This window comes from Aulonocara stuartgranti (genome assembly GCF_965226115.1).
Source record: "Aulonocara stuartgranti genome assembly, chromosome: 10".
In the NCBI taxonomy this organism is placed as follows: domain Eukaryota; kingdom Metazoa; phylum Chordata; class Actinopteri; order Cichliformes; family Cichlidae; genus Aulonocara; species Aulonocara stuartgranti.
In genome coordinates this window covers 17987933-18000647 of record NC_138946.1, presented here as the reverse complement: position 1 = coordinate 18000647, position 12715 = coordinate 17987933, and the positions used below count along the sequence as shown (strand labels likewise).

Below are 12715 nucleotides of genomic sequence, written 5' to 3'. Positions count from 1 at the left end.
GCCGTCAATTTTAGAAACTCCCACCATGCTGTCAGAGAAGAGCTGATGTTGATGCTTTTAAAGCATTCATGTCGTTGGATGTTTGAGCTGATAAATGGTAGGTCTGAGATCTCTAGATTATTGCAGAGTGCTTGTTCTACATCTAGCCAAGGTTCATCTAAGAGGGTGTGTTTTAGCCATCCTGAGATAAACTGAAGCCTGTTGGCTAAGAAGTAGTGCTGAAAGTTAGGCAGTTCTAGTCCTCCTTTATCCTTGGTCTTTTGTAGTGTTTTTAAGCTTATACGTGGGGGTTTATTTTTCCAAAGGAATTTGGACATACATGAATCTAGAGATCTGAACCAATCTTGTGGCGGTTTAGTTGGGATCATTGAGAATAAATAATTTATTTTTGGTAAGACCATCATTTTTATAGCGGCAACCCTTCCCATGAGTGATATGGGTAGACATTTCCATCTAGCCAGATCATCTTCTACCTTCTTTAAAAGTGGGATATGGTTTAATTTAGTTAGATCTGCAAGCTTGGGAGAAACATTAATACCTAAATATTTTATATTTCCCGATTGCAGTGGTGTAGAAGAGGAATTATGGAAGGAGCAATTAATCGGTAGGACTGTAGATACCTTTCAGTATTTCAACGGCACCACTCTGAATACATTTGCAAGACAAAAGGCATTAAAAACAAATAACATAGCTTCTCTCAAATAGATATTGGATACTGTTTATCAAAGTCATTTTTCTTGCCTGACTACTTCTGCCATTACTGCACCAGTGACATAAATACCACCATTTCCCACATCCCCAGTGCCTGGGTGCATGCACCACCTCATAGCCTGTCATCTACCACTTGTATCATAGTAATCTGAATTGTGACACCCATTTTAAATGGTAAACGGTAAACGGCCTGTATTTGTATAGCGCTTTACTTAGTCCCTAAGAACCCCAAAGCGCTTTACACTACATTCAGTCATTCACCCATTCACACACAGGTGATGGCAAGCTACATTGTAGCCACAGCTGCCCTGGGGCGCACTGACATAACATACTGTGCAAACGTCTTTAGACAACACTTTCTTCTTTATATTTTGTAAGGAAAATAGGAAAAAGGAGCTGTGACTTATTGAAATGTGTGAACACACATGGAAATGCAGCATGTAAGGTGAAAACAGAGTTTGCAAAATTTTAACAAGCTTAAAATTCTAAATGACGATCTTTATTCTTCAACACTGAAATGCTGCCCCAAACCATGACAGAGCCTCCACACTGTTTCACAGGTAGCTGTAGACACTCACTGTTGTACCTCACTAGTGAACTACATGTTGATGAAAATTTAACCCTAAAATCTTACATTTGAATTCATCACTCCATAAGACCTTTTTGAAAGAATGCACACAGCTCAAATAAGTTATGGGAACATTTCAACCCCACATCTGATAGCAATGAATGAAATATTGAACTTGCTACCTCTGATCTCTTCATCAAGATAAAACTAGACTCAAACTTTCATACAATGTCTTATCTTTAAAATTGAACTTAAAATTTCTACTGCCTTTATTTGTATTGGAAACTTTTATACTGGAATATGAAAATTCTAAATATCAAATATTTATAGTTTCCCTCCAAATATCATGTCACATTTGACCTCTGACCTCACTTTAACTTTTCACACCTGCCTTTCTTTCAAGTTTACCTCAAAATCTTGTAAGAAAATCTTGTCAAGACAAAAAGAATTCTAGATAAATTAAAACCAATAAATAAATATGTTCAAAATTATTATTATAAGTATATTAAATTCAATTTTAAGAGGACAAATAACAAAATCTTGCACTTTCCACTTGTTTTTACTGCACTGCAAACTTAATGTTTAACAAGAAGGCAGAAAACAAAATAAATGTATTTAAACTACAATACTATTCCCTTAAAAGTAAACCCCGTCCTCTTGGAGTGCTTCTTGTTTTGGTTTTTTGTATTTTCCACACATTATCAACTGTTTCTAAGCTGACTGAGCTGAGCCAGTGATGTGACCCGATTAGACCTTTCTTTATCTACTGAAGACAAAACTCAGGGCGGGAAAACCCAGAAACAAACAGCAACTGAAGATAATGCATGGCAAGAAACTCAGCATTTGGTGTCCATCATTTTCAGACTGACCAGAGTTGTTTCTCAAATTACTGTTCAGTCTGCGAAAATGGCTGTAAAGTGTTATTGCAACATGTCCATTATTGTGGTGAACAGAGGCAAAAAACCCAGTATCATCCAAATATTGGAGGACCAGACTGTGAGTCCCTATGTAACTTTGAGGAAAATGATTTTTAACCTCTCACATTTTCAAGGTTGAACAATTTATGCAAAGAATAGCAGAGTTTTAATAAAAGTATTTGGTGAGTTGAAGCTTCAGACTGCGTTTTGTAAGAATCTGACTATAGAGCCATTAATCTATGTAGTCTCAGGAAGCATTATTGGAAAAACGGATTATTATTCAAATCAATCTGCGTATAAAAGGATCAAGTAGCAATAACAAGCTTGTGATAAACACCCCACCAACATATGAATGGAGCATAAGTGGATATTTTTATCACTTTAGAGGAATGCTAACATTGCAGCTTGTTACATATCATTACATTTATAAATATGAAGACATTGTAACACTTCTTCTTGTTGTCTGGTTACACAGCAGATACCGAAATTGAATTTAATAAAACCCTATCCTGCCAGATTTAGAACAGAAGTTGAACAATTGTGACTTTGCTGTCAATATTCAAAATTGTGCATGATTAATAATTCTCTTTGGAAAAAAAAGAATTCTGATTAGTCAGATGGCTGGCATCCTTTTAATGTGTGGCCAAACTGACCACTTACTGTCCAGCAGGAATTTAGTTTTGTCAGTCTGTTGAGGCTTAGGTCCTGATGACACTAATCCCTTTTTCAGCCCCCTGCTCGTCACATATACAGATAGACACACGCACACACTCTCACCAGGGTGTCACTGGCAAAGGGACGAGGCTTTGTGTCTGAGAAAAACAGACGATTAACCTGCTACACACACCAGGGATGTTTGCACATAGACAACCTGAACATCCAGGTCCAGCCACACAGACCAGTACAGCCTCCCTCAGCAGCGCTCATACCAGCAGAGGAGGAGGAGGAGGAAGAGGAGGAGAGAGTGAGAGGCAGCTAGACTACCTGGCAGCCACGGTTGTACACAAAGACTTAGGGGGAAATAAACAAGCAGATGTTTCTAATGAAGTAGGAGGCTTTGTTTGAGCACTCAGAGGGGATTGGGGTTATTCCGTCAGACGAGTCACCGACTGGTCGGTTATATAGTTCCATCACAGACACAGAGGAAGGTCATCAACCTTGAGAGGGCAGAGACGTTTTATTAGTTAATCTGAACTGGGTGAAGTTGAACAAAGACCTAAGATCATCCTACATTTGGGAACCTCCCAGATGAAGACGTTTATTAACCGACCTTCCAACAAATCTGTGGGAAACAAAGACAAAGATGGCTCCAGACTGTCTCCATGACTTAAATGTAAAAAAAAAAAAAAAAAAAAAAGATTCTGTTCAAGCATACTGTTGGTCAGTCCACCACGCTGGAAAAGTAGGGGCAATCAGCCACGGCAAAAGTCCAGTGGGATATTTAATTTATTTTTTAATAATTATCTGTTTATTACATCATCATTATTATTATTTATTAAACAATATTTTTAAAGCACTCAGTGTTAGGAGGCACAGTGAACATGCACAGTTTTGTGTAAAATGAAGGGTTAAACCAGGAAATGGTCCAAAACCAGCTGTGAGCAACTGGTGGGGTGTGGTCCCTTTGTCGGAGGAAAACCAAATACCAGGATAGGAAAAGGCAGAAACGAGGATTAAATAAAGTCATCTATTGCGCAGGTTGAAAAAAATAGTACAGATATAATGTTTTCAATGTTTTCCTTAACAAAACATCTGACACACAACCATCTCATTACCACTCTCACCCTCATCCCTCAAGTATTATCAGAACCAAATTACAAGAAGCATCATTTAATGCTCTCAAAACCAATAAAACTGAAACATTTGCCTTCTCACAAGATAATCCTTTTCTATCCATCGAAAAAAAACCAAACATATTTTCAAAGTTGGCACAGGTGGCACTCCCTGAGATATTTTTTCCTCTCCAAAAACAAGATCAGAAATTCAATCAAAGAGCAGAGCACAGCCAATCAGCTCGCAGAGTCCGTGGCAATAACAGCATCAGTCTGAGCAGCCATTGGTCCTCTGTTTCACACAGAAAAGGCTTCAATTGGCTGCTGCCGTGCCGAGGCTTCATTGCCTCCATGGCAACATTGCTTCCTTATTGCTTAGGGAAGGTGAAAACAGGGGAGAGAGGGGAGGCGACTTTCACTCAGACGCTACCTCTGCATTATTCATCCTTTGTCCCCGAGTGCTTGTAGAATGAGAGGTACTGACAGACGTGTGTTTCTATGTTGGTCCTGGTTTGGGTGGTAACGATTGGTTCAGAAGTAAGAGGTGAACGGGGTGAAATCGGTGCAATAATTGCACTCAGTAGTGCAACACATCCACCAACACCAAGTCTATATATAAAAACGGCCAGATGAGTTCAGAGGCGATCCACTGAGCCGTTCCCTGAGATGCAGACTTTAAACAGAGGTAACAGCCTTTAAGCTTCATTTCATTCTATGGGGAAAAAACAAAGCAAACTGGGAAATGTATTCCAAAACGAGCCTGCTACCCACCCTGTGTAACAGGGTGCAACAGCGCACATCTGGACTGGTCGGCTGGCTTGCATCATCCATCCGCAGGATGCGAACAGGCAACTCATCCTTAAGCGAGAGCTGGATAAAGACAACACTTCTGCTGCGACCACCGCTACCAGAAACAACAAAAACCATGCGGTTTGTTTGTTGTTGTTTTGACTTCGCCCCCACTACCAACAACAACAGTAGAGGGTGGGGAGAATTAGAGGGAGGGGGAGGGAGAAAGAACCAAGGGTGGAGTTACGAGAGAGAGAAAAACATCACACAGAGATTAAGGTTGGGGGGCTGGAGGGGTGAGCTCATTCACGACTCTTCCCTTGTGTGTGGTGTGTGGTTGAACACGAGTTGGGGGGGGGGGGCTAACGTCTGTTGACAGGCATGCTGGCCAGCGAGCTGGCTGGCTGTTCCTCCGGCGGTGAACACGATGACGAGATGGCAACAGGCAGTCAGCGTAGCACGTGCTCTCAGTTGCCATCGCAACCTGCCCTTGGATACAGCGTGCTGGTTGGCCGTTTCTCACTGTTGTTGTTGTGTGAGGCTGATGAAACCTCGTGGGTGAGGGAGGGCAAGCGGTACGGCGTGGAGCTGCTTTTTGGTAGAAAGTGTTGCTAGGCACATTAGAGGTCAGCTAACAAACAAACACTTTTTAATGCTCTAACATTTAATCAACCCACTGACCCCGACTTAAGCAACCTTCCCAGTTTTGATGGTCTTAAACTGGTTGTTTAACTCTTAAATCCAAGAAATACGTCTAATTAAAGACAAAGCAGGATAAGCCACTGATCCCCAAACAATTTAAGTGCAAAAGAAACATTTAAAAAGATTATCCTGACAGTTTAAAGTTGTCTCGCTTGGTTTAAACTGCAATGTGAAACTGACAATGCCGGAACATGTTTGAAACTTCAATGCTTTATTACGCAGATGAGAAAAACATGTAACTTTGAGAACAAAACGAACAATCCAACAATGAGTAAACGCACAGAGAAACAGATGGTAATTTCCACCCATTCTGGAAAATTCAGTCATCATTGGAACAGAATAATGCAAATACTCTTCAGTTCCTGCGACGACTGGACGTTTAAAAGCATGTATCCGAGCCTGATTTCAAGGCTCCACACTTGAGGGAGAGAACAAAGAAAAAGTGTGTGTGGCCTTGAGTCGAGTGGCCAGATCAATACAGCATTGTGCTGAGTGAGCAGCCTGTTTGATGAGATCCCGAACAAATAAACATTCTGCTCGTAGCGCGCATTCATTCTGCACTACGACCTACAGGGAAGACGGTGCCATGAGCCGCGAGAGCTGGCAACGTGATTGATTACAAGTGCAGGGAGGCTTTGTTTCACCACTGGTAATCAGGACAAAGCAGAGTGGAAGCTTTGTGTGTGTGTGTGTGTGTGTGTGTGTGTGTGTGTGTGTGTCTGTGTGTGTGTGTGTGTGTGTTTTTAGGTGTTGCGGTCGTCCTGACCGCAACACCTAAAAACACACATGAGTCGTCCTGACTCATATAACTCGAGGAATATGTCACAGATAAAAGCATTAATGTAAAGGTACAGCTGAGGGGTGTGGATATTAAACATCGCTGTCAGGCGTCATCGCATCCCTCCTGAAGGCCAATCTCGATCTCCTCTAGCCTGTGTGCCATGGACATGACCAGCATTTTCATCTAGAAAAGATTGGGAGGGGGGGGGGGGGGGGTTCATGGAAAGAGAGAAAAGGATGGTTTAGAAATTGTGTTGCGTTTTGGGCAGGTAGAGGATAGAGAGAGGAGGGAGGGATTCAGAGCGGGGAAGAAACAAAGGGGGAAACGGGACAGGTGGGAAATGAAGGGAGCAGCGGGGAGCAGCAGTGAGGAAGAAAGTGGGGAGGAGGAGTAAAGATAATTGGTACAGGGAGACAGTGAAGAAGAATGAGGTAACCCAGAGAGGAAGTGGTCAGGGGCAGACGGGTGTGAGGGGCAGTGAGAGAGTGGGAGGGGTGGGGGAGACAGGTCACTGAGGGTAGAAGATTAAAAACCCAAACAAGTGTCTGCAAGTCACAGACAGACAGACGGAGGGACAGGGAGGCAGACAGACAGAATACATTAAGCGTGGCATCAGGAGCCACGAGCATCATCAGATAGCTGAGAACAAAGACCAAGAGCAAAAGGGTTCGGAGAGAGAGCACGAATGCCACCTGTGTTTACCAAAACTGCTGCACGATTTTTGTTTGTCGTTTTACATTTTGCAAAGAGAATAAAAACTATCCTCCTATCACACCTTCCTTTCATTTAACAAAATGGGCGCACGCAACAATTTTTTGTTTTGTTTTTTTTTATCTCATAGTCAGTGTACGAGAACTGGTAAAACAGAAACAGACGCCAAATTATTCACTCCGTGCTGCAAACACAGGGACGTGTTTTTCTGTTTTTCTAACTGAGAGGAAGACAATGATGTCAAACTCGTTAAGCATGGAGCTTTTGCACACCTGAGTTACCTGCCAGCCGTTTTTTCCTACGCTTTCTGTTTCTTTGTTTGTTTGTGGTTTTTGTTTGTTGGAAAGCTATGGGATGCTTGACGCAGAAAACTATTTAGGACTCGATAAAGGCTAGGCTCTATGAGCAGAATCGATAACGGCACATGTATCTAGAAAATCTGAGTTACCGTTCTGTCATTTATTTCCCCAAATAATGAGGCAATCCTGATATAAAATGCCAGAAAACAGTAAAACTTGACCTGTACTTTAACTTGGTTAGCAATAAATGTCATAAACATAAACCAAAATTCAGTTAACAGACTAAAATGACACTTTTCAAACTCAAAAACATTAACAACTGATGAAAGTTCAGACCTGTTACTATCAAAACATTTTACTGAGCAATAAAACGTTTAACTTTATACCTACATGAGCCTTGGATTTAAAAAACACCCAGCTAGATATCTTAAAAATTGAAGCCTTAAAGTTGAAACTGGGTTTTTGAAGTGTATCATCTTGATGTAGGGTTTTGTCTGCAAACAAATAATAATAGAAAGCGGCGATGTTAATATCTGAGCTGATCAAAAAACCTTTATAATCTTGTTACAATGCACCAATAGCTAACAAGACAACCTGCCTATAACCAGAAATTAATATAACTGTTGTGTAGTTATAGTCTGATTAATCTGTAATCTATATAGACAAGCACTAAACACTCAAAGCAAGATGGATTTAAGAAGTAAATCCAACCCAAATATTAACCAAAGCCAGTATGAGGTAAATATCTTCACTTCATTATGCACTTTCCTGGGGTATCCCTTTGTCTGCGTCACACACAGTGTAGTAATATTCTCATAGCAGTGACACTGGTTTAATTTAATCAGATGAACTGGGGGGGTTTTCACGTATATCTTTTGGTGGATCACAAAAATGGAAAAGGAAGAGGGAAGGCAATTATACACAAATACTCAGGTCACGGGCAAAAAAATTTAACAAAGCATTTAACGAACTTTAGACACACCTACAAGTCTTTCTAGATATTTAAAAAGACATACGCTGCTCGTGCTTTGTTTTTCTTGTCCCATAATCAGCATAACCTGTTCCTAATATACTGCTGCACAGATAACATCTCAAAATGCAATGGTTCACATGGTCTGTGATGAAAACTCACAGGTTGGTGCAAAGTGAAAGCAGAGCACCGCGCACACACACCAAGCTACCGTGACAAAAACACTCCATGACCAAAACATGTTTTTCTCCAGCGAAGATTCCTCAGCATGGTCTGTATCACATCTATTGTCCCCGGTGCAAGAGAGTGTGGAAGGGCTGGCAGGCGCTCCTGCGCGCTATCGCCGCCTACTGGCCAATTAGTGGTTTTGTGGGATATTTTAAACAAAGGGTGATTTAGACTTCAACTTTGGGAGTCATTCCACGATTCCCGTGAAAAACCTGACTAGAATTCCTGAGCAGTGATAATGAGAATTATAAGATGACACTAAATTAGGGTAAGGAAATTAAAATTGAGATATTGGATAACTGCAAACAGGAGATTTGGATGTCAACACTGAACCCTAAACATATTAACATCACTGCTATTATTCCAGAGAAAATGGTATAGTGCTTGCATAAGACGAGACGGATAGATGAGGTAATGTCTGATATTAGTGTCTGCCTGCCAGTTACAGCACAAAGGGTTTCCCAAAAGTAAGCTGATGTCACCGTTAGTACAACCTATGCATTGGGCATCAACGAAAGCGCTGCTTGTTGCTAATGAGAAAGTACTATGTCAGAGACAGGTCAATAAAGAAAAACTATTTCAGAGTTTAGACCTGCTGACCAGATTTTGATTTTTTAACATTAATACTTTTTGCAAAGCAACAATACAATTTTAAGGACTAATGTCAACCTGCGTTTGGAGATATAATCAGTTTACAGTGAGCTTTAGAGCAGAAAATCTGCTCATTACGTGAAACATTTTGTTTTTCCCAAAGCAAGACATCATCAGGGAAAGCAGACAAAGAGAAGCAGCAGTAGTAATTTACCTCTGTCAGCTGTTGTTCAACAATGCCTCTGTACTCCAGTGTTACTGGCTGCTCTTTGGGGCCCTCTGCTGCCAACATCTGGCCTCCAGAGCCGAGCACGTAGCTGAAAAAGATTTCCACTGTCAATAAAGTTGTAAAAGGAGGATTCACACCATGAACACATTACGATTAATGGTATTAAATACAATATCATGACCAGAGACAGTACAGCTTATTGCAAAATAACTAAAATATTAATAAAAATTTGTTCTAAAATAACAATATACAACATGTCTCATCTCTTCTGTTTGATATGTAAAATGTCAAAGCTTTGTGTCTCAGTTATTAATCTACTTTAACAAATCACCAAAATATTTTATTCTTTAAATCTTTGTGAAAAGTTGCACGGGAGATTTTACTTCTTCCTCTTCTATTTCATCGTGAGTATATACTAAAGATCCATGTTTTAAGTGGGGGTACACTGCTGGGTACACTGGGTTAGACAACCTTTTTGCCTTCAAGGTTCAAAAAGAGCCACAAGATTTGCTGTAGATTCAAAAAGGTGCTGAAAACACTCCTCAGATATTTTGGTCCATATTTACATGATGGCATCACACAGTTGCTGCAGAATTGTTGGCACATCAATGTTAATTTTCCGTTCCTCCACATCCCAAATTTTCTCTGTTATAGCTTCTCTATAATGCACTGAGCTCATTGTCAGGTTCAACAAACCAACTTGATTGAGATGATTTGAGCTTTGCAATGTGATGCATTATCCGCATGGAGTCATCAGAAAAGTAGTGAATTCATGAACCATGTTTTGTTGTTGTTTAAACTAAAGTCTGTCCCAAAAACGCACCTGTCGATGTCAGCGACACTGAAACAGAAGGTAAACCTCTTGTGGTCCAGGTTCTTAGGGGTGGATGTGTACACCATGCCAAGCACAGAATGGCAGCCTCGACAGATGAGATCCACAACCAAACTGTAGAGAAATTAAAGGAGGAAAAAACACAACATTCAAACAGAGAAACAGATTTACTCCAACAAGGACACACATACATATATATAAAAAATGCCAAAAGAATGGCTTACCCTGCTCCTGCCCCGATGGACGTTGTGGAATCAGGCATGCACATGTGGTATTACTGCTCTACCTGTACTAAAACTGCAACGCTTCAGAGGTAGATCTATCTCAGAGTCCACTGCAGTTATCTGACAACTATCAACACTTTTCATAGCTGAAAAGGCTGTTCACAGAGTACTGAATATTAATGGAAAGTTTGCATGAAGAGGAAAAGTGTGGTAGGAAAAAGTGAACTAGCAGGAGGGATCATTGCAGACTTGATTGTCAAGAAAGGTTGATTCAAGAACTTGGGAGATCTTCACAGTGCTCTGAGGTTGCTGTCACCACACACAGACATCCTCGGCGAAGGACCGGCAACTGTTGTACTCCACATATCAAGCCTTTCCTTGGCTAGAGACAACTGAAGCATCTACAGCACATTCTTCCATCTGCTGATCACCTGATGTTATTGCTGTGCTCGATGGGTCAGCTAACTCCCCTGACTTGAATCAGAGAGAGAATCGGTGGGGATTTGTCAACAGGAAGATGACAAACACCCCATAACACAGACCAGCTGAAAGCCACCATCAAAGCAACCTTTGCTTCAAGAACACCTCAGCAGTGCAAGAAGATGATCACCTGCTACCTATGCATCAAGCTTTTCAAGGGCCACAGAACTGAGTGAGGAGTGTGAGAGGTCCATCCAGGTGATGTGACTGAAACAAAAACACTATCTGTTCAACCTGATTCCACAATCCTCTCAGGAAGTTTTTATGAGTAATTTCAGACTTCTAAAGTCAACTCCCACATGGTTGGATGTGTAGAATTTGACACTAGCATCAATCAAAAAAGGGAAATCCAAGTCTTTACTGAAATTAGAGACCATCTTGAGTTTTCAAGGTTCAAGGTTCTTTATTTGTCACATGTATAGTTATACAAGTATAACACACAGTGAAATGTAACCTGACACGCTCCTCGACATGTGCAAAAATGGGGGGGGGGGGGGGGGGGAAGAGGAAGAACATATATATATATATATATATATATATATATATATATATGTTTAGGGCACGGATGGCTTGGGGATAGAAGCTCCTCTTGAGTCTCTCTGTCCTTGCCCTAATGGACTTGATTAAATAAGAAATCATAAAAGACTCCTATGTGCAAGTTCTGGTGCTTTCATCCACTTGTGAACATTGTAAGTTTTGTGCTACACTAGTATTAACTAGTAGTAAACTAGGTGGTAGTAAAGGACTGGAATACATATTTTACTGCTGGGCATCATCTTACCAGAGAGACTTTTTACTTGCTTCGTACAGTCGGTTCTCCTTTCCAATCATGACATTGTCAGTGACCCCTAAGGATAAAAAATAGGTCAGCTGAACGCAGCTCAAAAATCTGTAAATTCACATCCTGTAAATAAGCACACCAGGCCATCAGTCTTTTCATTCATTTTAACATGTATCTCCTTTTAAAGTAATAAATATGAAAGGTAAAATGCATGTCAGAAGGGCACTTTCATTAGTTGAGGCACAAAGTTACAGATATATTAACACCGACTTTAAGTAGAGGGTGTTTTTACTCAAATACTTATTTAATCTATTAACTTTTTTCATTTTTTACATTTGAAGTTCACATAAGAAAATAATATTTACATTTCTGTTAAATTCTTTATGATTGTTTTGCCCTTTTGAAAATTTCAGAAGCAGTTTAAATAGTTAACTTTGTAAAATGGGTACAATGCACAAACAATCAAGCATTGATAACATATAGTTAATATTGCTGGTGCTGGGGTGGGTGGTAGGCGTTGAGCCTACAAGGGGGCCCCAAATCAAACTCTGGACCCATAACAACTTGGGCCGGCTCTGGGCTAAAAGGGCAAACAATCTCCCAAGCCAAACTTACGCTTCAGTCTGATTTGGTTTAGATCATCTTCACTTCCATCCCAGGACAATGAATCGCCGACAGGCAGCTTGCATTTCGCGCAGATGAAGACCACAGGTCCGTCATCGCCGTTCTCCTCCTCGTTCTCGGTGGGGCGGAAAAGCTTTTCCCCGACCGTGGTGGAGTCTATGCTGGACGCGTCAAACGTGGAGTTATTTACACTTTTACTATAAGATTTTTCCAACTGTTTCCTCGTCGCCATTTCTACTCGCTTTTTCAAACAAGCTATTTTGAACTTCGGCGGGTTGTTGACGGTGAAGTAACCATCCGAGAGGTATCCGACGATACGAAACGTTAACCTGCACGCACTTCCGCTTTCGTCCTTCCACTCGGATGCATTTTTTTAAATAATAATTTTAAATATGAATATTTGTTAGCTTGTTGTTGTTTGTTGGCCGTTAACGTATTTATTTATTAGCTTGTGGCACTCAGCCCGGTGAGAACAAAGCGTATATCAGTGGCGATTCTGTTGGGTC

General features: G+C 40.8%; 1 protein-coding gene across 1 annotated transcript; it reads right to left on the bottom strand.

Moving 5' to 3' along the window:
- Positions 1-5651: 5651 nt before the first annotated feature.
- On the bottom strand, positions 5652-12513 carry mis18a (MIS18 kinetochore protein A). The gene is made up of 5 exons (XM_082549477.1): positions 12201-12513; positions 11586-11652; positions 10092-10214; positions 9254-9356; positions 5652-6423 (listed from the first exon to the last, which is right to left on the bottom strand). Exons 1-5 carry the CDS (start codon positions 12439-12441, stop codon positions 6343-6345), a joined length of 615 nt encoding a protein of 204 aa, XP_082405603.1. The 5' UTR covers positions 12442-12513; the 3' UTR covers positions 5652-6342.
- Positions 12514-12715: the final 202 nt, after the last annotated feature.